Genomic DNA, 22,900 nt, shown 5'->3' with positions numbered 1-22,900 from the left:
ACCGGTTCCCTGCTCTTCGGACTCCCCTGGTCCTTGTGACTCTTTGCCCAGTCCACCCAATACTTTGTACACATCAGCGTGCACAGCATCCACTCTCACTGCGTAGATTTTGGCGCTTGCATCAAGGGTTCCTGCAGCAATCTGTAATGTAAGACACATGGGGAACATGGTTCAGTCATCAGGGTCAGGGACGGACCTCAGCGAGAGAGCTTTATTCACCTTGAAGTTGGTCAGTTCGCTTCCCTTCTCCTTGAGGATGTCTCCCATGTAATCGATGAGGTGCAGCCCGAAGGCATTCTTTGTAGTTATTCTCTGCAGAAGACATTAGAAGTAATGTGCAAAGTAACAAGGTACATCGGCCGTGTACTGTATATGTGTGTGCGGAGCCGAAAACCTACATTCTCCTGAGACAGCTTGATGCAGGTGGAGTAATGGTCCGAGATCTGCGAATTGGTCAGTTTGGGCAGGACGTGCGATATGGCTTCAGATCTGTCAAGAAAAAAAGATTGTTAACGGTAATGAAATATATCATATGACCGCCTGGGATAAGAACACGCTGGCTGTTCAGAGCAGACGGCAAGTCAGTTTGGGCTTCCCGAAACCTGAGACAATTATACCAGTCAGAAACCATCATATTCCGGTAGCCACTCCACAGATGTGAGCCGGGCTGTAGTCTGACTGGGTGAATTAAAGAGTTTCCATCACTAGATTTCCCAATACAAACAGCGCACAATATTAAATAGATCTTAGACCTGATGAGGCTAGCGTACTTACCTTCAAAATCCAAGTATTGAGCATTTTAGGAGTCCATTGTCTCCTCCTGCCCGGCCTCAGTGACAACTGCAGCTCCTACTGAGCAGTGTGAGATCTCAGCAATGGGAGGGACACTGAGGAGCTGTCAATCAGGCTAGGAGGGCAGAGAATTTGACAAACTTTCTTAAAGAGGATCTTTCACCAGGTCAAAAAAAGTGTCAAGTTTTCGCTCCCATTTAATTCCCACTGTTCCTGAGTATGGTGTTGTGGGGGTCTATTTTTGCTCTTTTAACGCACCACTTCAGCGTTTTATTGCCCCATTGGAGTGGTGCTTAAAGGGAACTTGTCACCACTTTTTCGGCCTATAAGCTGCGTCCACCACCACCGGGCTCTTATATACAGCATTCTAACATGCTGTATATAAGAGCCCAGGCCGGGGGTATAACATAAAAAACACTTTATAATACTTACCTAACGGTCGCGCAGTGGGCCATATGGGTGTCTCCGTTGTCCGGTACCACCTCTTTTGTCCATCTTTGTTCTCCTTCACGCGTCCTTCGTCATCCACATTTGCCGGCATTGTGGTCCTGCACAGGCGCACTTTGATCTGGTCTGAGCAGGGCAGATCAAGGTATTGTAGTGCGCCTGCGCAGGACCGGTGAGTGTGTATAACATAGCCGCGTCATGCACACAGGCTTCAGAAAGAGGACGAAAATGGGCGAAAGAGGAGGGGCCGGCACCGGACAACGGAGACGCCCATAAGGCCCACCGCACGACCGTTAGGTAAGTATTATAAAGTGTTTTTCATGTTATACCCCCAGCCTGGGCTCTTATATACAGCATGTTAGAGTGTTGTATATAAGAGCCCGGTGGTGGTGGCCGCAGCTTATAGGACAAAAAAGTGGTGACAGGTTCCCTTTAAAATCTAAGTGCCCTGACCCTTGTCTGATACTCACCTTCTGGAAGCTTCACCATCTATCAACGCCGCCCCAGTCGGTCTCTTGTGACCTGCCGGCAGCTCCAGTGTTTATGGAGTGCACTGATGGACACGACGCAATAGAAGTCTATGATAGCCTCATTCTGGCTCTCATAGACTTGTATTGGGAGCTTGTGACATGACATCTGACTCCCGGCCAATCAGAAGTTAGGGGCACAAGATGGCGCCGTGGGTCTAGAGCAGCATTGGTAAAAGGTGAAGCTGCCCCGGAAGGTGAGCATATGACAGGGGACAAGAAGTTTATATTTAAAGAGCCAATCGAGAGCTGGGGAAGGGAAGGGAAAAAAAAAAAAAAGAAGAACGCTGGAGAGGTGCAATAAGCCTGCTATACAATTTCAGTGATTTGAGACGTAATTTTGTGCTAATTGCTATTGTTCCTACAAAGGGGCGTAGCTCCCAGGTTAATATTGCGGCCTAAGGCTATGTGCACACGTTGCGTACTAGCCCTGCAGAAATTTCTGCAGCGATCTGAAGAGCACATGTGCGCTTTAAATCGCTGCAGAAATGTCCGTAGTGAAAAAAAAAAAAGCCGATTCCATGCGCTCTGCCTGCAGCTCCTGTCATAGACAGAGCAGGGGCTGCCGGGAAAGCGCACAGAAGAAGTGACATGTCACTTCTTAGAACGCAGCGCTTCGGCAGAAGACGAAGCGCTCCGCTCTAAAACGCCACGTGCGCACGGCCCCTGCACAATCTCCATAGACTGTGCAGGGGACGCAGGACGCATGCAGTTACGCTGCGCTACAAAGCACAGCATAACTGCATGTATTTACGCAACGTACGCACATAGCCTAACAACACGCCTCCATAGAGTCCTGTGAACCACGCCCCCTTGGATAAACGCCATAAAAAGTAGCACCTAAATAAAAAGGCCCAAATCTCTGGAACTCCGAGGCAGATATAGTATATATAAATAAAAAAAATATAAATACTCAGGGGAGCAGTGGCAATAAAATAAGAGCAAAAAGTGGTCATGTTTGATCTTGTAACAGGTCCATTTTAACCTGTTAATGACTGGGCGATTTTTCATTTTTGCACATTCCTTTCTCACCTTCCAAGGGCCAGAACTTTTTAATTTTTCTGCTGACATAGACAGATCCTTTTTCATGCAAGTCACAGATCTCTACATAAATTAGATCACTGGAAATATTATATTTGTTAAAGGGAATCAGTCACCAGGTATTTGTATGTAATCAGAGCAGCATGATGTAGGGGCAGAGACCCAGATTACAGTGATCTGTCACTTACTGGGCTGTGTTTTGCGGTTTCAGTACAATCAGTATATTATCAGCAGGAGATTATCAGTACAGGACCACAGGCCTTGTGCCTACCAGGGCTGTGGAGTCGGTAAGCCAAACCTTCGACTCCGACTCAGACTCCTCAAATTCTCTTGCACCGGCTCCGACTCCGGCTCCGACTCCGGCTCCGACTCCGGCTCCGACTCCGGCTCCGACTCCGGCTCCTACATATATTGCTTAGTTAGGTGAAAAATTTATTGTAGTACATGAATATGTGTATGTGAACATCAGACATTTAATAATTTTTATGATACGATAATCAAGATATTTGGATAGAACATAAAATACATTTATTGGAATACAACTTTAGAACACAAAAAACTGTAATAAATTGTAAATATGTAATACACTATGTAATATACAGTAGATTACATATATATCTTGTGTGTGTATATACACTGTGTGTGTATATATATATATATATATATATATATATATATATATATATATATATATATTACATATTTACAATTTATTAGTTTTTTGTGTTCTAAAGTTGTATTCCAATAAATATTTTATGTTCTATCCAAATATCTTGATTATTGTATCATAAAAACAATTAAATGTCTGATGTTCACATTATACTACAATAAATTTTTCACTTAAATATAAGCATTATACTAAATGTTATTATTTAGTAAAATATTCAGCACATTCTGCATTGCACTCCTGTCCCCAATTTATTATATATTTTAGGAGTCGGAGTCGGTGCATTTTATACCGACTCAGACTCCGACTCCACCAAAATGAGCTCCGACTCCGACTCCACGACTCCGACTCCACAGCCCTGGTGCCTACAGGTCTAACCTCCTCCTAGTACCGATTAGCAGCTCTTTGTGACTATACAATGTTACAAAAGTGCAATAGGTTCTTATCAAGATAGCATAGCAGGAGAGTAGTCAGGGATCGATGAGAGACAACCACTGAAGCAAAAGAACCACGCGGCTGCAATATCCGCAATTCAAAAATGAAGCCTTTCCATGGGATGGATAAAATCTGCGCTGCCCAATAGAAAAGAAATCCAGAGGCAGATGAATCAAAAGTGGTTTCATCAGGGCAACCACAAGCTGTGGTGTGGACGAGGTTATACACAGCTCAGCATTCTGAGCTCTGCTAGATCTGCAACAGAGAAAACTGCGACTAGCAAAACTGCTGCACCCAGTAAACAAAGTGGCACATAGCTGGAATTGGGGTCTCCGCCCCTACATCATACTGCTGTCAGAGCAAACACCTGCTGATAGATTAACTTATACAAGATTGTTACATGATTTAAAAAAAATAAAATAAAAGATTCGTTCTGAAACCTGTGTTTAATTGGAAGGAAGAGTTCAGAAAGTGGAGGGTAAACATTAATTTTAACCATGAATAAAACATAAAAGAGTTTGACAAATTGACCCAGTTTCTGCTTATAAAGAGACGGTGTTATACTGCCTCCTGCTGGAGAAATGGGAACTAGACAAAGCACACAATGCCCTAAAAGTTGTGTACTGAGCAATGACAGACAGCTTCGAACCCGTCTCCATGACTGAAAGACGGAGGAATAAGGGGGGGATTAACCCAATATCTGCTCATTAACAGCTTTTTTTTTTTTTTTTTTTAAAATAGCAAGAAAATAGTTTGAGGGGAAAAAAAAAAAACTAAAAAAAAAACAACAACCTTAGAGCTTGCTGTGTTTGGTTCCTTATTTTTCCAAACAGATAAAGAGGAAAGGGAAAGAAACAAAAGGGAGAGAAAGAAAGAAACAAAAGGGAGAGAAAGAAAGAAACAAAAGGGAGAGAAAGAAACAAAAGGGAGAGAAAGAAAGAAACAAAAGAGAGAGAAAGAAAGAAACAAAAGGGAGAGAAAGAAAGAAACAAAAGAGAGAGAAAGAAACAAAAGGGAGAGAAAGAAACAAAAGGGAGAGAAAGAAAGAAACAAAAGAGAGAGAAAGAAACAAAAGGGAGAGAAAGAAAGAAACAAAAGGGAGAGAAAGAAAGAAACAAAAGGGAGAGAAAGAAAGAAACAAAAGGGAGAGAAAGAAACGAAAGGGAGAGAAAGAAACAAAAAGGGAGAGAAAGGAAAAGAAAAGAAAGGAGAGAAAGAAAGAAAAGAAGAACAGGGGGGGAAAAGGAAGAACGAGGAAAAGGCAGGAAAGAAAGAAAGGGAGGAAAGAAAAAGCGAGGAAAGAAAAAGGGAGGAAAGAAAGAAAAAAGCTAGGGAGGAAAGAAAGCTAGGGAGGAAAGAAAGCTAGGGAGGAAAGAAAGCTAGGGAGGAAAGAAAGCTAGGGAGGAAAGAAAGCCAGGGAGGAAAGAAAGCTAGGGAGGAAAGAAAGCTAGGGAGGAAAGAAAGCTAGGGAGGAAAGAAAGCTAGGGAGCAAAGAAAGAAAGATAGGAAGGAAAGAAAGATAAGGAGGAAAGAAAGAAAGAAAAGAAAATAGTGTTTATATATGTCCCCTTCAATTGTAAAGTGCTGGGGAATATGATGGCAATATAGAAATAAAATCAAGATGTGCTCCATCTCAAAGATTTCTGGCACATTGACAGGTCATACCATCAATGTCAGACAGATACAGTGCTGTGGAGTCGGTAAACCAAACCTTCGACTCCGACTCCTCAATTTCTCTTGCTCCGACTCCTACATATATTGCTTATAGTTAGGTGAAAAATTTATTGTAGTACATGAACATGTGCATGTGAACATCAGTCATTTAATAATTTTTATGATACAATAATCAAGATATTTGAATAGAATATAAAATATATTTATTGGAATACAACTTTAGAACACAAACTGTAATAAATTGTAAATATGTAATACACTAATATACAGTAGATTACATATATTTCTTGTGTGTGTATATATATATATATATATATATATATATATATATATATATATATATATATATACACACACACACATACATATATTTATATTACATAGTGTATTACATATTTACAATTTATTAGTTTTTTGTGTTCTAACGTTGTATTCCAATAAATATATTTTATGTTCTATCTAAATATCTTGATTATTGTATCATAAAAATAATTAAAATGTCTGATGTTCACATTGTACTACAATGCATTTTTCACTGAAATATAAGCATTATACTAAATGTTATTATTTAGTAAAATATTCAGCACATTCTGCATTGCACTACTGTCCCCAATTTATTATATATTTTAGGAGTTTGAGTCGGTGCATTTTATACCGACTCCGACTCCACCAAAATGAGCTCCGACTGACTCCACAGCCCTGGACAGACATTCCCCCCCCCCTATAGACTGGGATGGAGAGGTGCAGCTCTTTCCATTCATTCCTGTTGAATTCATGAACATTTCTGTCACTTTCTTGGCAGGAGAAGCCCCTCACCTCCTCTCTCCTGATGACATTTCTTAAGAATGAAGTATAATTATATCCGTGTAAATATATATTTTATAGTGCAGATATCGGAGCTTTTACAGTGTGTTATTCCACAATAGTAAAAAGAAAAAATATTTCCCTTTTTAGCTCTATCATTTTATTTTTTTTTAACTTGTGTACAAAACACGGCAAAAAAAATAAAAAAAAAAAAATCACCCCTCACTCAAAAAGGTAGAGTTTCTCCAAGAAACGCTGTGTTGGGGCACAAGATGTGACTTCATAAAGCACGGACTTATCAGGATATTTCACCTGCATCAGACATGTTTGATTAGCCAGTCCATCACCGTTTATCTTACATTAGGCATCTTTGGCCCGTTAATGGCTGGCACTTTTCCAGTTTTGGTGCTTTTTTTCCTCCCCAACTCTTAACACCTTCCCAACAACTTCCGCTATGTGTGGTGCAAATTGGGAGTGGGGGTATAAGGGCCCTTTTCCACTTGTGTACCGCTTCCGATATGAGAGTATGGGAAGTGATATGCTAATGACCCTCTGCTGCGGGTGACAGCCAGGGTTATGCAACTGTGATCCGATCTTGCGATCACATCACAGGAGCGGAGAAGATGGAGGGAGCACTTTCTCCCATCTCCTCCGCTGTCTGTCTCTGCGTGCAGTGCACTGCAGTCATATAACATGCTAGTACAGTGCGATTTTACACACTCGTGAGCCGAGACTCGCTGCAAAACGCAGCATGCTGTGATTGCACTGAGAGGCCGATTCGTGTGGAGAAATAACAGGAAAGAGGACATTGCCTCATTGATTAACACTGGTGCGAGTGCGATCCGTTTTTTTTATCAGATCGCACTCGCACTAGGAAATCGCGAGTGGAAAAGAGCCCTAACCGGAAGATACTGACTGGGACAGGGCCAGGACCTGTCACTACCGGACGGAGCAGAGCTGGTTACATGCCAGTGTCAATTTATGTCAACATTTACTGCGCACAGCAATGTATGTTCCCTGGGCGGTAATGAAATTGATGCTGTCCCATTAAAGGGAACCTGTCACCAGATTTTTCACTATTAAACTAAAAGTGTCCCCTTCTGCAGCTCCTGGGCTGCATTCTTTGAAGGTGCACCTTGTTCCCGGACTCCCCTTCCAGATCCCAAAAATAACTTTATAAAACATGACCCCCCATATGCTAATTACCTGTGTGGCTCAGATGGGTGGGCTCATTTTCTGCTCCTGTCCCCCCTCCTGCCACGGTTCGCCGTCCTCCTTTCTTGATTGACGTGATGACGCTGCTGTCATCATGCTCGTTGCATTTTTAAATCTCGCGGGTGTGCAGTTATGTCCGCAGGCACAGTTCGCGTGCACATCAGAAAACATAGCTGCGTGCGGCAGTGCGCTAAATGCACAGGCGCAAGATTATGGTCGGGTACGAGGATGACGCTGGTGAGGTCATGCACAGTGCCGACCATAATCTCGCGCCTGCGCATTTAGCTCACGAACGCAGGCCTTTAGTTTAATAGTGAAAAATCTGGTGACAGGTTCCCATTAAATCAAGCCACTAGCCGAACTCCACAGGAAGACCAATCTGGCAGCGACAGTGACCTTCAAAGGGTCTCAGCTGCCAATGTCACTCATCCTGTGCCCAGGAGTCTGTGCCCTCGATCATTGCCTAGCAGTCCTTTTAAATGTTGCCGTCTGTGATTGACAGCAGCACCTAAATTGTTAAAGAGCAGTGATCGGAGCTAGCTCCATGAGCTCCTATTACAGGAAGATGCGAGTTATATAGCACAGCTTGCATCCGACTAGTATGATGCGGGCTCAGCTCCTGAGAATGCTAGACAGACACACACAAAGTCGGGGTGTGTAAAGAGATCACCTCCTCGATGCTCTATGATGTATACATTTGTCATGAGTGCTGGTAAATGAACACTCTACAACAGGTATAGATCATACTGATTGTGCGGACACAGACTGAGGACCTCCTCGATTATCTGAGAAGAACAGTGATCCCCACAGTTTAATCCCTTGGATTGCTGCAGTCAACGGCACTTGTCTACCACTGGCAGCCAAACGGCCACCCATGCCAAATCTAGCAAAGAGAAGAGTGGAAGAAAATGGTCAAAATGGCAATTACACATACAGAATGTACTGGGACATCTGTGATACATGCCTCCTGATGAAAAGGTTTTTCTTGAAACGTGCGTCGAGGTTCTGGGGGGGGGGGGGGGGTCTCCTGACCTTATACTAGGCAAGTATGGCACAGTAATTTATGCTGGATTTAATTAATAGCCTCTGTTATAAAGGGATCGATTTACTTGAGTTGGGTGTTGTGGGAATTTACATCCAGCCAAATTAGGTAAGCCATTGTATGGGCTGAGTCTTTTCCTCTTCCTTATTAACTAGCTGTACCCCTTACAACTCCATAGTTATTATAATCTGAGTACCATTATTAAAAGGAAAAATATAGTTATATTTATATGGATGAGATCCTTTTGAATTTTTATAAGGTTTCATTGGATTTATATGAGGGTGGAATTTTCTGGGGACTGAATATTTGTGTACAGGGGCTCTTGCATGTGCCTATTATATTTATTAATGCAATCTATTAGTGCTGTATTTTTAAATATTGGTGAAATGGCAGAGGTGATGCTCTAATTGTATAAACTCTTAGTACTTTATGAATTGAGTATAATATCCTTTTGCTTCTTTCACCAACAATTTATTGGGTCAGAAATCCCCTCTGTGTCTATGTGTTTTTCAAGTGATGTTTTTTCTTGATTTTTTGATGTTTTTTAGTGATCTGGAATAAATAAATGTTTTTTAAAAAAAATATTTTTGTAAAATAAAAACTATTTGATACAATATACTCTGATTTCTGTTTGTTGATAATATATATTCTTTTGAGTTAAAGTATCATAAAGACCATGGTGGAGAAAATATAGAAATCTGTCAATATGTATCTAATGGATAAGAGGAGATAGCAGAAAGAGGTGTAATATATATATTATTTATATTTATGGTGAAGATAAAAGGAAACCTATTTGGAGACTCAGTGTTTAGCACTATAGCAAGGCGTGTTGGCGGGGGATTCCTCTGGGGTCTCTGCTTTCCTCCAACACTAAACAGACAGACTGATAGGGAATGTAGATTGTGAGCCCCAATGGGGACAGTGTTGATAATGTATATAAAGCGCTATGGAAATAAATGAAGAGCTATATAAGTGCATAAAATAAATACATATTTCTTTCCCTCTTCTCCAAAAGGTGGGTACGGGGGGGTGGGGGGGGGGGTAATGTTGTGTATTCAAAATTATTTTTAGACTGAAAATTTAATTATAAAAAAAAAATATTTTAAAAGTTGCATGGCTGCAGTTTAGGGAAGTTTATTGGAACATTTGTTTCATGGTGATTAGGTTTATATTCTGTGACAACACACAACGGTACAAGACATTAGCGCAGCTTCTGAGATTCTGCTAAAAGCATCGTTAGGATGAATGGTCTGCAGACCAAAAACACAATTAATGCAATAAAATATCTACAGTCGCACAGTGCAGAAATTTTACAGTTGTTTTTACAAACAAGAAGATGAAAATGGAGAAGAAAAAATAAATCTGTCTACAACAATCCTCCAAAACTCCTGATAGATTAATGACAGATCAAGTAAATCATCGCTCAATCTGGTTGTTGCAGGATTTCTGCAGCATGTGACTCTAAAGAGTTCCTGCCATTTAAAAAAATCATCCCTCTTACTTTAAGGCTGGGGCCACACAGGGTTATGTGCGAGTCCTCGCATGATACTCGGCTCACGCTCGCAGCACAGCGGAAGCAGAGTGTCATGCGAGGGTCATGCGACTCTGGTCCGATCATGGAATCGGACCACAGCTGTGGAGGGGCGGGCCGGCGCTGAGGAGGGGCGGGCCGGCGCTGAGGAGGGGCGGGCCGGCGCTGAGGAGGGGCGGGCCGGCGCTGAGGAGGGGCGGGCCGGCGCTGAGGAGGGGCGGGCCGGCGCTGAGGAGGGGCGTTCATGTGAGCAGGCACACAGAGTAATATTGGTTTGAGTGGAATGCGATGTTTTTCTCGCCGTGTGTGCTAGGCCTAAATGTAACCGGTCATGTGAAAAATTGCTATTAACCTACAGATATGGGGTTAATCTAAAGGTTAAAGGGAACCTGTCACCAAATTTGGTGACTATAAGCTGCGGCCGCCACCAGCGAGCTCTTATGTATAGCATTCCTAATACTGTCTATGTGCCGCCCCAGCAGCGGATCGAACTACTCGGATTCGGGGGTAGGGTCTGTTCGTGGCTCGAGGGTCTCCGGACCCGGAGGCTTAGGGGCCACACTCTAAAGTAAAAGGGGGGATATTTACAGGGGAGTTATAGTTCGTGACGCCACCCGTGGTGTGCAGTGACTGGGAGTACCATCGCTGCCGTTGGGACTCGGGAGTACCTGGAGTGATGGACTGGGGCAGCAAGGTGTCGTTGCCCTCCACTGGTAGGGTTAGGCCCTGGATGGTGCTACGGAGTTCCGTGAAGGGGAAATCACTCAGCCAGTAAGCAGACGCTGACAACCGAATAAACCAAGCCTCTGGGTGCCGCTGCCTCTCAAAGGGGAGCTCGTCCGGGTCCCGTCCCCTACAGCACTGCACAACTCCCACTACACTCCTCACCTACCCTTCCTGACCCCTAGGTGGGCAACTCTATTCCGCTTAAGCCGCCCCCAATGGATTGCCTGTTGGGTGTGGTGGAGGGCGTATCTAGGATTTGATTTGCTGTTGGAGGAAGCACTGTAAGATGGGGACCGAGAACCATGGGGGATTCGAATAATGCACTAAAGGGAAAGAGCATGCAGTACCCTGTGATGACCTGATAGTCCAGGGGCATCACATATATGTTGAGGATAAAGAATTGAGTATCCAAAAATACTTAATTCAGCCATTTCATAGACTCAGTTATATAGTTCAGTAGTCCTTTGAGTCTCATCATCATCGTCATTCTGACCTTGACATATATAAGAGCCAAGGCCGCTGTGTTGAACGTAAAGAAAAAAAAAACTCCCCTAGAAAGCAGTCCGATCTGACGGGTGACGCTGCTCTACAGTCCGGAACCTCCTCTCTGCGGTGATCGCCATCCTCCTTCTGAGGCCCGTGTGCATCACGCATCCTATGCCGTCCACACTAGCTGGCATTGAGGTCCTGTTCAGGCGACCTTTGATCTGCCCTATTCAGGGAGATCATGGTATTGTAGTGGGCATGCGGTCTTTACCCTTTCCTTGCACCTGCACATTACAGTACTTTGATCTGCCTTGTGCAGAACCATAATGTCGGCTTGTGTGGATGATTTAGATGGCTCATGCACACTGGGCTAGGAAGGAGGACAGAAATTGCAGCAGAGGAGGCACTGGACCGGAGAGCAGTGACACCCATCGGACTGGACCACCCCCTAGGTGAGTATAATAAAAGTGATTTTACGTTACACAGCGGCCTGGGCTCTCATATACAGTATTCTGGAACGCTGTATATAAGAGCTCACTTATAGTCACCAAATCTAGAGACAGGCTCCCTTTAACAGCATTCTAAAGCTGCGGGACCGCTGCACAGAATCCCGCTGTCGGGTGGAAATTAATTTAATTTTTATTCATTTATTCCTCCCTACAGCTCTTGGCTTCCAGTCTTAGGGGTGACACTGGCGTGGGTTCATTCACTTCTCTTTCGGCCATCTTTGTCCTCCTGAAGCCAGTGTGCATGACGCATCCTACGTCATACACCCCCGCCGGCATTGAAGTCCAGCGCAGGCGCACTTTGATCTGCCCTGAGCAGGGCAGATCAAAGTATTGTAGTGCGCCTGTGCAGGATCTCAATACCGGCCTGTGTGAATGACGTAGGACGCGTCATGCACGCCGGCTTCAGAAGGAGGGCAAAGATGGCCGAAAGAAGGCGCCGGTCCCGGAGAACAGCGCCACCCATCTGACCAGTCTGCATCACACCGACCACCTAGGCGAGTATTATAAAGTGATTTTTATGTTCTCACAGCGGCCCCAGCTCTTATATACAGCATGTTAGAATGCTGTATATAAGAGCCCACTGGTGGTGGCTGCAGCTTATAGGGCCCAAATCTGGTGACAGGTTCCCTTTAATATAAGAGATTTAAAAATTATTTGGTAAACATTTACATACCATGGCAAGAGCTCACACGGTATGAGAATTGCCAACTTTCTGCTGAGAGTTGCCACCAGGCGGCTGTAATGGAAAGTCCTGACAAGTGTAATGGCACCAAGCTACCACACAGCACAGAAGTGATCTATCTGCTGAGCAGCGTGATCTCGCGTCTTAGGCTATGTGCCCACGGGAGCTCGCACCTATCCACAGGTATCCTATATCCACAGGTACAGCCGCAGGTTTCCCGCAGCAGCTCCCCGGAATCCTCAGCTATGCGCTGCTGCGGGATTCCAGCGAAATATCTGTGGAAAACCTGCAGACATTCATGCGGCTTACCTGCGGAAGTCCTGGCCTCTATCTCCATAGTGGAGGGCCGGGAATTCCACAGGAATAATTGACATGCAGTTATGTGCGGCTGCGGGAGATCCACAGCATATTCCACAGCCGCACATACCCCAGCATGGACACAGCCCTCCCCATGTCCCATAGGATAACATGGGGAGTGTCTGTACTTGCTAAAACCTGCGGATTTATCTAGAAAATCCAGATAAATCCATAGGTTTTCAGTGGTAAAATCCGCGGGTACAGAGTCCCGTGGGCACATAGCGAACAAATCACGTGCAGTGGAATGATAATGTGCGCGCTGCTGTCGGGGCCATAGTGCTGCTTTAGCTTTCATTGCCGCTCGGCAGCGCTCCACTATCTGTGCATGTCATGCCTGATCAGAGCGCTTCCTGTTTTCGGTGTCTTCTGCCCGCGCACTAGAATCATTTGCTGTGCAAAACGATCAACCAAAAGGCGATGGTCGCACGTTTCCATGAAAAAAAATTGTAGAAATCAATTTTTTTTTCGATACTGACTTCAAAGCAGTCAGTTTCTGAGTGAAACAAGTGAACACAGATATAAATTACAGATTTTTAACAATAATTGACTTTTGCCAAAAGGTCCACATTAAAAGTGCTGACACTCACCTTTGAGAGGGAGAGATAACGGATGCAGGGGAATCTGCATTACTAAGCTGGAGGTCAATCACCCGGGACCTCCGTCTCTGTCTTCTTTCCAATTCATCATCATTGCTGGTAAAGTTCTGTAGAGTGGGGGTCCCTGCGGCACTGACAGACTGCGATCTGGTGGCGGGAGACAGATATACGCCATTTGGGGACGATGGCTTGTGGCGACCCCCTGATTGAGGAGTTGATGTGTTCATGGTGCCTGGAGGAAAAATATGGAATAATATTAGAATTTCTACAAAACTGTATTTGTTAGATTTACCACAATCTATCTATATATATAATTGCCTTATTCTGTCTGTCTGTCTGTCATGCTCCAAAATTGTGTCCTTACGGTGACACAAAGCTGATTGGCCGCTGGGCTCGCCATGGCCCCGCCCCCCCCACACGGATTGGCCTCTCGCCCCGGCTCTCTGCAGGCCCCGCCCCCCTCACGCAATGCACGCTCGCTCTGGCCCCGCCCCCGCATTCCTCCAACTGACACGGAGCCCCAGGTGAGTACACACACACACACACATCAGATCACACTCACTCTCACACACACCTCACACACACATCACATCCACACACTCACAACATCCTGGGATATCGCTTGCTTCTCGGCGGCGGTACTGTGCTGTGAGCTTTCAGGACCTGCCGGAGGATCACATGGCCGGAAGCATGTGGTATCTCCGGATGTTGTGAGTATGAGCGCCTATGTGTAATATCGTCAATGTGTGTGTGCGTGAGTGTATGCGATCGGGTGGGTGGGTGTGAGTGTATGCGATCGGGTGGGTGGGTGTGAGTGTATGCGATCGGGTGGGTGGGTGTGAGTGTATGCGATCGGGTGGGTGGGTGTGAGTGTATGCGATCAGGTGGGTGTGAGTGTATGCGATCGGGTGGGTGGGTGTGAGTGTATGCGATCGGGTGGGTGTGAGTGTGAGTGTATACGATCGGATCTGTGAGTGGCGGCAGAGGAGCACGGCGTGCTGGAGGAGGCTGGAAGGAGAGAGGCTGATCCTGGGGAAGGCTGGGAGGGGGGAGGCTGAGAGAAGAGAGGCTGATGTTGGGGGAGGCTGAGGCTGGGGTAGGCTGTGAGGAGAGAGGCTGATGCTGCGGGCACAGAGGCTGATGCTGCGGGCACAGAGGCTGATGCTGCGGGCACAGAGGCTGATGCTGCGGGCACAGAGGCTGATGCTGCGGGCACAGAGGCTGATGCTGCGGGCACAGAGGCTGATCCTGCGGGCACAGAGGCTGATCCTGCGGGCACAGAGGCTGATGCTGCGGGCACAGAGGCTGATGCTGCGGCCAGCATGGGGGATGGAGCACTATGGGGGGTGCGCAGCATGGGGGATGGAGCACGATAGGGAGTGCGCAGCATGGCGGATGGAGCACGTTTGGGAGTGCGCAGCATGGCGGATGGAGCACGTTTAGGAGTGCGCAGCATGGGAGATGGAGCACGATGGGGAATGCGCAGCATGGGGGATGGAGCACGATGGGGAATGCGCAGCATGGGGGATGGAGCACGATGGGGAATGCGCAGCATGGGGGATGGTGCACGATGGGGGGTGCGCAGCATGGGGGATGGAGCACGATGGGGGGTGCGCAGCATGGAGGATGGAGCACGATGGGAGGTGCACACCTCCCCCCAACACACACACACACGCGCACTGCACAACACACACACACTGGGAAACACAAACACCGCCCTACACAGACACCCACACACACAGACAACGCTGCACACACACAACACCCAACACACAAACACCGCGGCATACATAAATATACGCACATACCGCGCAACACACACACTGCACAAAACATACCTCCCCCCAAAACACACTCAAACCACGCAACACACACACAATGCTACAGACACACAGCGCTCCACAAACAACGCAACACACGCAACACACACAACGCAACACACAAACAACACCGCTCTCACCCCCGCCACACCCAGACAACACCCAGAACATGTACAGCGCCCTACACAAACACTTGGTAACTACACACAACAACATCTATATATATATAACAAAAATCATACATGAACTACACAATACGTAAATTCTAGAATACCCGATGCGTAGAATCGGGCCACCTTCTAGTATATATATAATGGCCTTATTCTGTCTGTCTTGCTCCAAAATGACGTCATTACAGTGACAACCGTCACCACACTGCGCGCGCTAAAGAGCCTGTGACCAACGGCTCAGCTAACTGAACAGCTCGAACTACGGGCCGACAGGACGACGCCCAACATTTTTCCCCGTACCCACACGGAGACCCGACTCCCCAGTGAGTGCTGCACACCAGGGAGCCCACACCGGCAACCCAGCCGACACAACCACCGCTCGCCTCCGCCTCCCCCGCACACATTACCCCACTCAGCTCCACCCCCTCCCCACTCCACATGTATACACTGAACACACACACGAATAGTCACCTATCTCCAGCCATGCAGTCCCCAGCACTGACATCCTCAGCGCCATGACCCCGCTCTGCACCACCCCCTCGCACTCCGCCCCCCGCGCACATTACAGTGCTCGGCTCCGCCCCCTGCACTCCGCATGTATACACTGAAAACACACACACACACCCCTGGATAGTCACCTGTCCCCAGCCATGTAGTCCCCGGCACGGATGTCCTCAGCACCATGGCCGTGCTCAGAAACACCCCCTCACACTCCGCCCCCGCACAGATTACCCCGCAGGATGGGGGCACATGTCAGGATGGTGGCTGCACCACGATGGGGGCACATACCAGCCTTGGGCCATATCACAGCATCAAACCACATACCAGGATGGGGGCCATACAAGGATGGAGATACCAGGATGGGACACAGATCAGGATGCTGCATATAATTGCCTTATTCTGTCTGTCTGTCTTGCTCCAAAATTACGTCATTACAGTGACAACCGTCGCCACACCGTGCTAAACAGCCTACGACCAATGGCTCATCTAACTGAACAGCCCAAACTACGGCGCAACAGGACGACGCCCGACACCTTTCCCCGCACCCACAAGGAGTCCCGACTGCCCGGCGAGTGCTGCACCCCAGAGAGCCCACACCGGGAACCCAGCTGAGACTTACCCTTGCGTTGCTGGAATCCCTGGGAGGAAGGATGGTGGCCGTGCGCGCTGACGGGGCAGTGTGGTGGGGGCGAGGAGTGCTGTCCACGGCCGTGAATCCAGCCGACACATACCCAGACACGTTCTGTTATTAACAGTGTCCTGAACTTCTTTCATCATTATTCAAGACCTTACCTCCCACACACTGCTACATACCTCGGTCACAAACCAAACAAAAAAAAAAAACTAACATGACGCTGAATACATACTTCATGCCTGTACTCTAACATATCATTTGCCACGTCTTGCTATTTGGGTATCTTTTCCAGATTATGTCTACCACGATTTACACTGATTGCCTTACAATGGGCCCTAAACGCAAGCACACCACCGACCAGATCTACCTGAACCAGTTTTTAGCCATGGACAACTGTACGTTGCGTTTTCAAGAGTGACAATGAGATCCAACGTCAAAGTGTAAGTTGTTGACACCCCTTTACAAGGAAAGTTACTTACAGATAGTGAAAAGGTCTTCACACAAAATGTGGTGTACAAAAATATTTTTACTTAACTTTACACTGCCCATGGCCTTCTTTCATTACAACATTACAAGCCATGGACATCATTAAACATTAGACTCATCTATTAAAACTGCTCCTTCTGTTGTTTGTCATTTTAAAACCAATAAACAATTATAAGAATACTAAATGAAACCTCACCCATCCAGTGCATTCATTACCTTATTATTCAATCGGCTAACCTACATACACATTCTAGACTACCCGATACGTTAGAATCGGGCCACCTTCTAGTAGCCTTATAATGAAGCTATAGAAGTAGGGACTATAGCGCACTACAAACAGATAGGAATCTCTTAGCCAGTTCCTTACCTAGGAAACAGTAGTCATAAATGGAACATTCTCTAAATGGGCTATAGTCAGCAGTGGGGGCCGCAGGGATCTGTGCTAGGACCGATTCTTTTTATTCTCTTTATTAATGACCTTGTGGATGGGATTGACAGTAAAGTGACAGTTTTTGCTGATGACACCAAACTATGTAGGATATTAACCCCTTCCCGACCATGGACGGAAAGATCCGTCATGGTGCCCTGGGCCTTAAAGACCAAGGACGGATCTTTCCGTCATGGCGGAATCGCGGCACCGGAGCCTCCGGTGATTGCAACCGGGTAACACAAACCGCAGATTCGGGGAGGAGGGGACCTGTACCCGACCTCAGGAGGGGTGGTGCCTCCTCCCTGGACCTACGGAGGCTGTGATTGGCTGACGAACGCCGCTCAACCAATCACAGCCACTGTAATGTTCCAGCCATTTAAAGTGACTGAAACAATGAAATCCAGCCCTGGCCAGTGCAGCTATAGCACTGGCCATTGGCTGGAGCTGGGTGACCTCACTGGATCACCCTCCCCCAGCTCCAGTAGCTCTGATTGGAGAGATCGGCCTTGTGACCGATCTCTCCAATCACAGTGGACCTGTTGCCGGTGACCGCCCCCCATCAGCTTCACTTGTCGGCCCTGCAGCACGCCAGCACAGTGAGTGTATACAGTGCAATGGCAAGGCGACAAGATCCGGTCCCATGCTGTTATGTGACCGGAGCATGGGACCCGGAAGTTGCCACGCTGCCATTGCACTGTATGAAACCGGCGAAAAGCCTCCCGATCCGCCGCTGCCCTCCGCGATCTGCCACCTGTCTCCCCGATCTGCTGCCCGCACCCCCACCCCTTGTATCTGCTGCCCGCACCCTCACCCCCACACCTCCCGATCCGCCGCCCTCCATCTGCCACAGTGCCACCGCTCCCCCCGATCTGTTGCCCGGCCCCTTTCACCTCCGTGATGTGCTGCCAGCCCCCTCCACTCGAGATCGGTTGCCCGCTTCCTCCTCCCTTATGTGCTTCCCGGCCCCGCCCCCTCTCCTCCGTTATGTGCTGCGCGCCCCCTCTCCTCCGTTATGTGCTGCGCGCCGCGCCCTCTCTCCTCCGTTATGTGCTGCGCGCCCCCTCCCCTCCGTTATGTGCTGCGCGCCCCCTCCCCTCCGTTATGTGCTGCGCGCCCCCTCCCCTCCGTTATGTGCTGCGCGCCCCCTCCCCTCCGTTATGTGCTGCGCGCCCCCTCCCCTCCGTTATGTGCTGCGCGCCCCCTCCCCTCCGTTATGTGCTGCTCGCCCCCTCCCCTCCGTTATGTGCTGCCCGCCCCCTTCCCTCCGTTATGTGCTGCCCGCCCCCTCCCCTCCGTTATGTGCTGCTCGCCCCCTCCCCTCCGTTATGTGCTGCTCGCCCCCTCCCCTCCGTTATGTGCTGCTCGCCCCCTCCCCTCCGTTATGTGCTGCTCGCCCCCTCCCCTCAGTTATGTGCTGCTCGCCCCCTCACCTCAGTTATGTGCTGCCCGCTCCCCCCCCACCTCTCACCCCCGTGATCGGCTACCCGCCCCCTCCCCTGTCACCCCCGTGATGTGCGCTCCCTCCCCTGTCACCCCCGTGATGTGCGCTCCCTCCCCTGTCACCCCCGTGATGTGCGCTCCCTCCCCTGTCACCCCCGTGATGTGCGCTCCCCTCCCCCGTCACCCCCGTGATGTGCGCTCCCTCCCCTGTCACCCCCGTGATGTGCGCTCCCTCACCTGTCACCCCTGTGATCTGTGCTCCCTCACCTGTCACCTCCGTGATGTGTGCTCCCTCCCCTGTCACCCCCGTGATCTGTGCTCCCTCAGCTGTCACCCCCATGATCTGTGCTCTGCTCACCTGTCTCCTCCGTGATCTGCGCTGCGCTCCCTCTCCCACCTCTCACCCTCCCCGATCTGCTGCCTCCTTCATCTCCTGTGATCCTGCTGCCTAGATCCATCCTGTAGGGTAACTATCCCCAACCTCACCTCCCACTCCCCTTCCCCCCCATCCTCTGCTGCTCCTGCATCCACTGCGCCCTCTCCCATCCGCCCCCACCCTATCCCAGCCGCCTCCGTCTCACAATCACAGATGCTCCCTTTTATATGCCGCTGCCCCCCCATCTGCTTTCCCCCCCCATCTGCCGCTGTTCTGATCCATCCTGTAAGTATTGTTCGTGGCTCTTTTCTAACTATCCCCAATCGCATCTCCCACTCCTTCTCCCCCCCTCCTCCCCCACCTGCTTGCCGCCAAGTGCTGATCAGCTACGTGATTGGCTGATCAGGTACGTAATTGTTGCTCTAGTTTTTGCTTTTTTTTGTGCACCCCAAATAAAAAAACAAAAAAAAAAAAAAACAAAAACAAAACTTGAACAATTAGGTACCTGATCAGCAATCGTCCTGCAGTCGTACTCTACTTTGGACAGGACTTCTTTTTTCCATCCCACCTAGTCCCCCCCCCTTTTTTACAGAACATTAAAAAACAGGGCGTGCGCCCTGTTGTTTTTTTTTCTATGCCTTGGGGGTCTAGTTTCCAAAATGGGGTCACGTGGGGGAGCTCTACTATTTCGGCACCTCAGGGGGTCTCGAAACACAGCATGGAATACGCTAATTATCCCAGACAATTTTGTGTTTGAAAAGTCAAATGACGCTCCTTGCATTCCGAGCCCTGCTGCACGCCCAAACATTTGATTTCCACCAGATATGAGGTATCTGCGTACTCAGGAGAAATTGCACAATACATTTTATGGTGCAATTTTTCCGGATACCCTTGTGAAAAAAAACCTACCTGGTTGAAGTAACAATTTTGTAGTGAAAATATTTTTTTTTATTTTCACGGCTCAACTCTATTAACTTTTGTGAAGCCCCCAGAGGTTCAAAGTGCTCAGTAAACATCTAGATAAATTCTATGAGGGGTCTAGTTTCCAAAATGGGGTCACATGTAGGGGAGCTTTACTGTTTCGGCACCTCAGGGGCTCTCCTAACACAACATGGAATACGCTAATTATCCAAGACAATTTTGCGTTTGAAACGTCAAATGACGCTCCTTGCCTTCCGAGCCCTGCTGTGCGCCCAAACATTTGATTTCCACCACATATGAGGTGTCTGTGTACTCAGGAGAAATTGCACAATACATTTTATGGTGCAATTTTTCCTGATACCCTTGTGAAAAAAAGCTACCTGGTTGAAGTAACAATTTTGTGGTAAAAAAAAAATTTTTTATTTTCACGGCTCAACTCTATTAACTTTCGTGAAGCCCCCAGAGGCTCAAAGAGCTCAATAAACATCTAGATAAATTCCATGAGGGGTCTAGTTTCCAAAATGGGGTCACATGTGGGGGAGCTCCATTGTTTCGGCACCTCAGGGGCTCGCCAAACGCAACATGGTGCGGCTAACGATTCCAGCTAATTTTCTGTTCAAAAAAGTCAAATGGCGCTCCTTCCCTTCCGAGTCCTGCCGTGCGCCCAAACAGTGGTTTTTCGCCACATATGAGGTATCTGCGTGCTCAGTAGAAATTGCCCAACAAATTTTGGGGGTTCATTTAATCCTGCTACCCTTGTGAATATGCAATATTTGAGGCTAAATTAACATTTTTGTTGCAAAAAGTAAAATGTTCATATTTTCCTTCCACATTGCTTTAGTCACTGTGAAGCACCTGAAGGGTTAATAACCTTCTTGAATGTGGTTTTGAGTAGCCTGAGGGGTGCCGTTTTTGGAATGGTGTCACTTTTGGGTGTTTTGTGTCATGTAGACCTTTCAAAATCGCTTCAAATGTGATGTGGTCCCTAAAAAGAAGGGAATTTTGTTTACTTACCGTAAATTCCTTTTCTTCTAGCTCCAATTGGGAGACCCAGACAATTGGGTGTATAGGCTATGCCTCCGGAGGCCGCACAAAGTATTACACTAGAAGTGTAAAGCCCCTCCCCTTCTGCCTATACACCCCCCGTGCTCCCACGGGCTCCTCAGTTTTGGTGCAAAAGCAAGAAGGAGGAAAAAAATTATAAACTGGTTTAAAGTAAATTCAATCCGAAGGAATATCGGAGAACTGAAACCATTCAACATGAACAACATGTGTACCCAAAAAAACAGGGGCGGGCGCTGGGTCTCCCAATTGGAGCTAGAAGAAAAGGAATTTACGGTAAGTAAACAAAATTCCCTTCTTCTTTGTGGCTCCATTGGGAGACCCAGACAATTGGGACGTTTAAAAGCAGTCCCTGGGTGGGTAAAATAATACCTCGTAATAGAGCCGTAAAACGGCTCCTTCCTACAGGTGGGCAACCGCCGCCTGAAGGACTCGTCTACCTAGGCTGGCATCCGCCGAAGCATAGGTATGCACCTGATAGTGTTTCGTGAAAGTGTGCAGGCTCGACCAGGTAGCCGCCTGACACACCTGCTGAGCCGTAGCCTGGTGCCTCAAAGCCCAGGACGCGCCCACGGCTCTGGTAGAATGGGCCTTCAGCCCTGAGGGAACCGGAAGCCCAGCGGAACGGTAAGCTTCGAGAATTGGTTCCTTGATCCACCGAGCCAGGGTTGATCTGGAAGCCTGTGACCCTTTACGCTGGCCAGCGACAAGGACAAAAAGTGCATCCGAGCGGCGCAGGGGCGCCGTCCGAGAAATGTAGAGTCTGAGTGCTCTCACCAGATCCAACAAGTGCAAATCCTTTTCACATTGGTGAACTGGATGAGGACAAAAAGAAGGTAAGGAGATATCCTGATTGAGATGAAAGGGGGATACCACCTTAGGAAGGAATTCCGGAACCGGACGCAGAACCACCTTGTCCTGGTGAAACACCAGGAAAGGGGCTTTGCATGACAACGCTGCTAGCTCAGACACTCTCCGAAGAGAAGTGACTGCTACTAGGAAAACCACTTTCTGCGAAAGGCGTGAGAGAGAAATATCCCTCATTGGCTCGATGGTACCATCAGCACCCTGTTCAGATCCCAGGGTTCTAACGGCCGCTTGTAAGGAGGAACAATGTGACAAACCCCCTGCAGGAACGTGCATACCTGTGGAAGTCTGGCTAGGCGCTTCTGGAAAAACACAGAGAGCGCTGAGACTTGTCCCTTAAGGGAGCCGAGCGACAAACCCTTTTCCAGTCCAGATTGAAGGAAGGACAGAAAAATGGGCAAGGCAAAAGGCCAGGGAGAAAAACCCTGAGCAGAGCACCATGACAGGAATATTTTCCACGTCCTGTGGTAGATCTTGGCGGACGTTGGTTTCCTGGCCTGTCTCATAGTGGCAATGACCTCTTGAGATAATCCTGAAGACGCTAGGATCCAGGACTCAATGGCCACACAGTCAGGTTGAGGGCCGCAGAATTCAGATGGAAAAACGGCCCTTGAGATAGCAAGTCTGGTCGGTCTGGTAGTGCCCACGGTTGGCCGACCGTG

The 22,900-nt window shown here is 47.8% G+C and overlaps 1 protein-coding gene across 1 annotated transcript in view; it reads right to left on the bottom strand.

The window, feature by feature from the left end:
* NCAPH (non-SMC condensin I complex subunit H) overlaps positions 1-22,900 on the bottom strand; it is a 172,609-nt gene that overhangs the window by 123,697 nt on the left and 26,012 nt on the right. The window contains exons 2-5 of the mRNA XM_075346202.1: positions 13,523-13,763; positions 399-489; positions 220-312; positions 3-141 (exon numbers count right to left, since the gene is read on the bottom strand). Coding sequence (XP_075202317.1) covers positions 3-141; positions 220-312; positions 399-489; positions 13,523-13,758 — 559 coding nt within the window. The 5' untranslated portion in view covers positions 13,759-13,763. The remainder of the gene's footprint in view (positions 1-2; positions 142-219; positions 313-398; positions 490-13,522; positions 13,764-22,900) is intronic.

This window comes from Anomaloglossus baeobatrachus, chromosome 4 (genome assembly GCF_048569485.1).
Source record: "Anomaloglossus baeobatrachus isolate aAnoBae1 chromosome 4, aAnoBae1.hap1, whole genome shotgun sequence".
NCBI lineage: Eukaryota > Metazoa > Chordata > Amphibia > Anura > Aromobatidae > Anomaloglossus > Anomaloglossus baeobatrachus.
The sequence above is the reverse complement of the archived record's forward strand: the minus strand, read 5'-3'. Positions and strand labels throughout refer to the sequence as shown.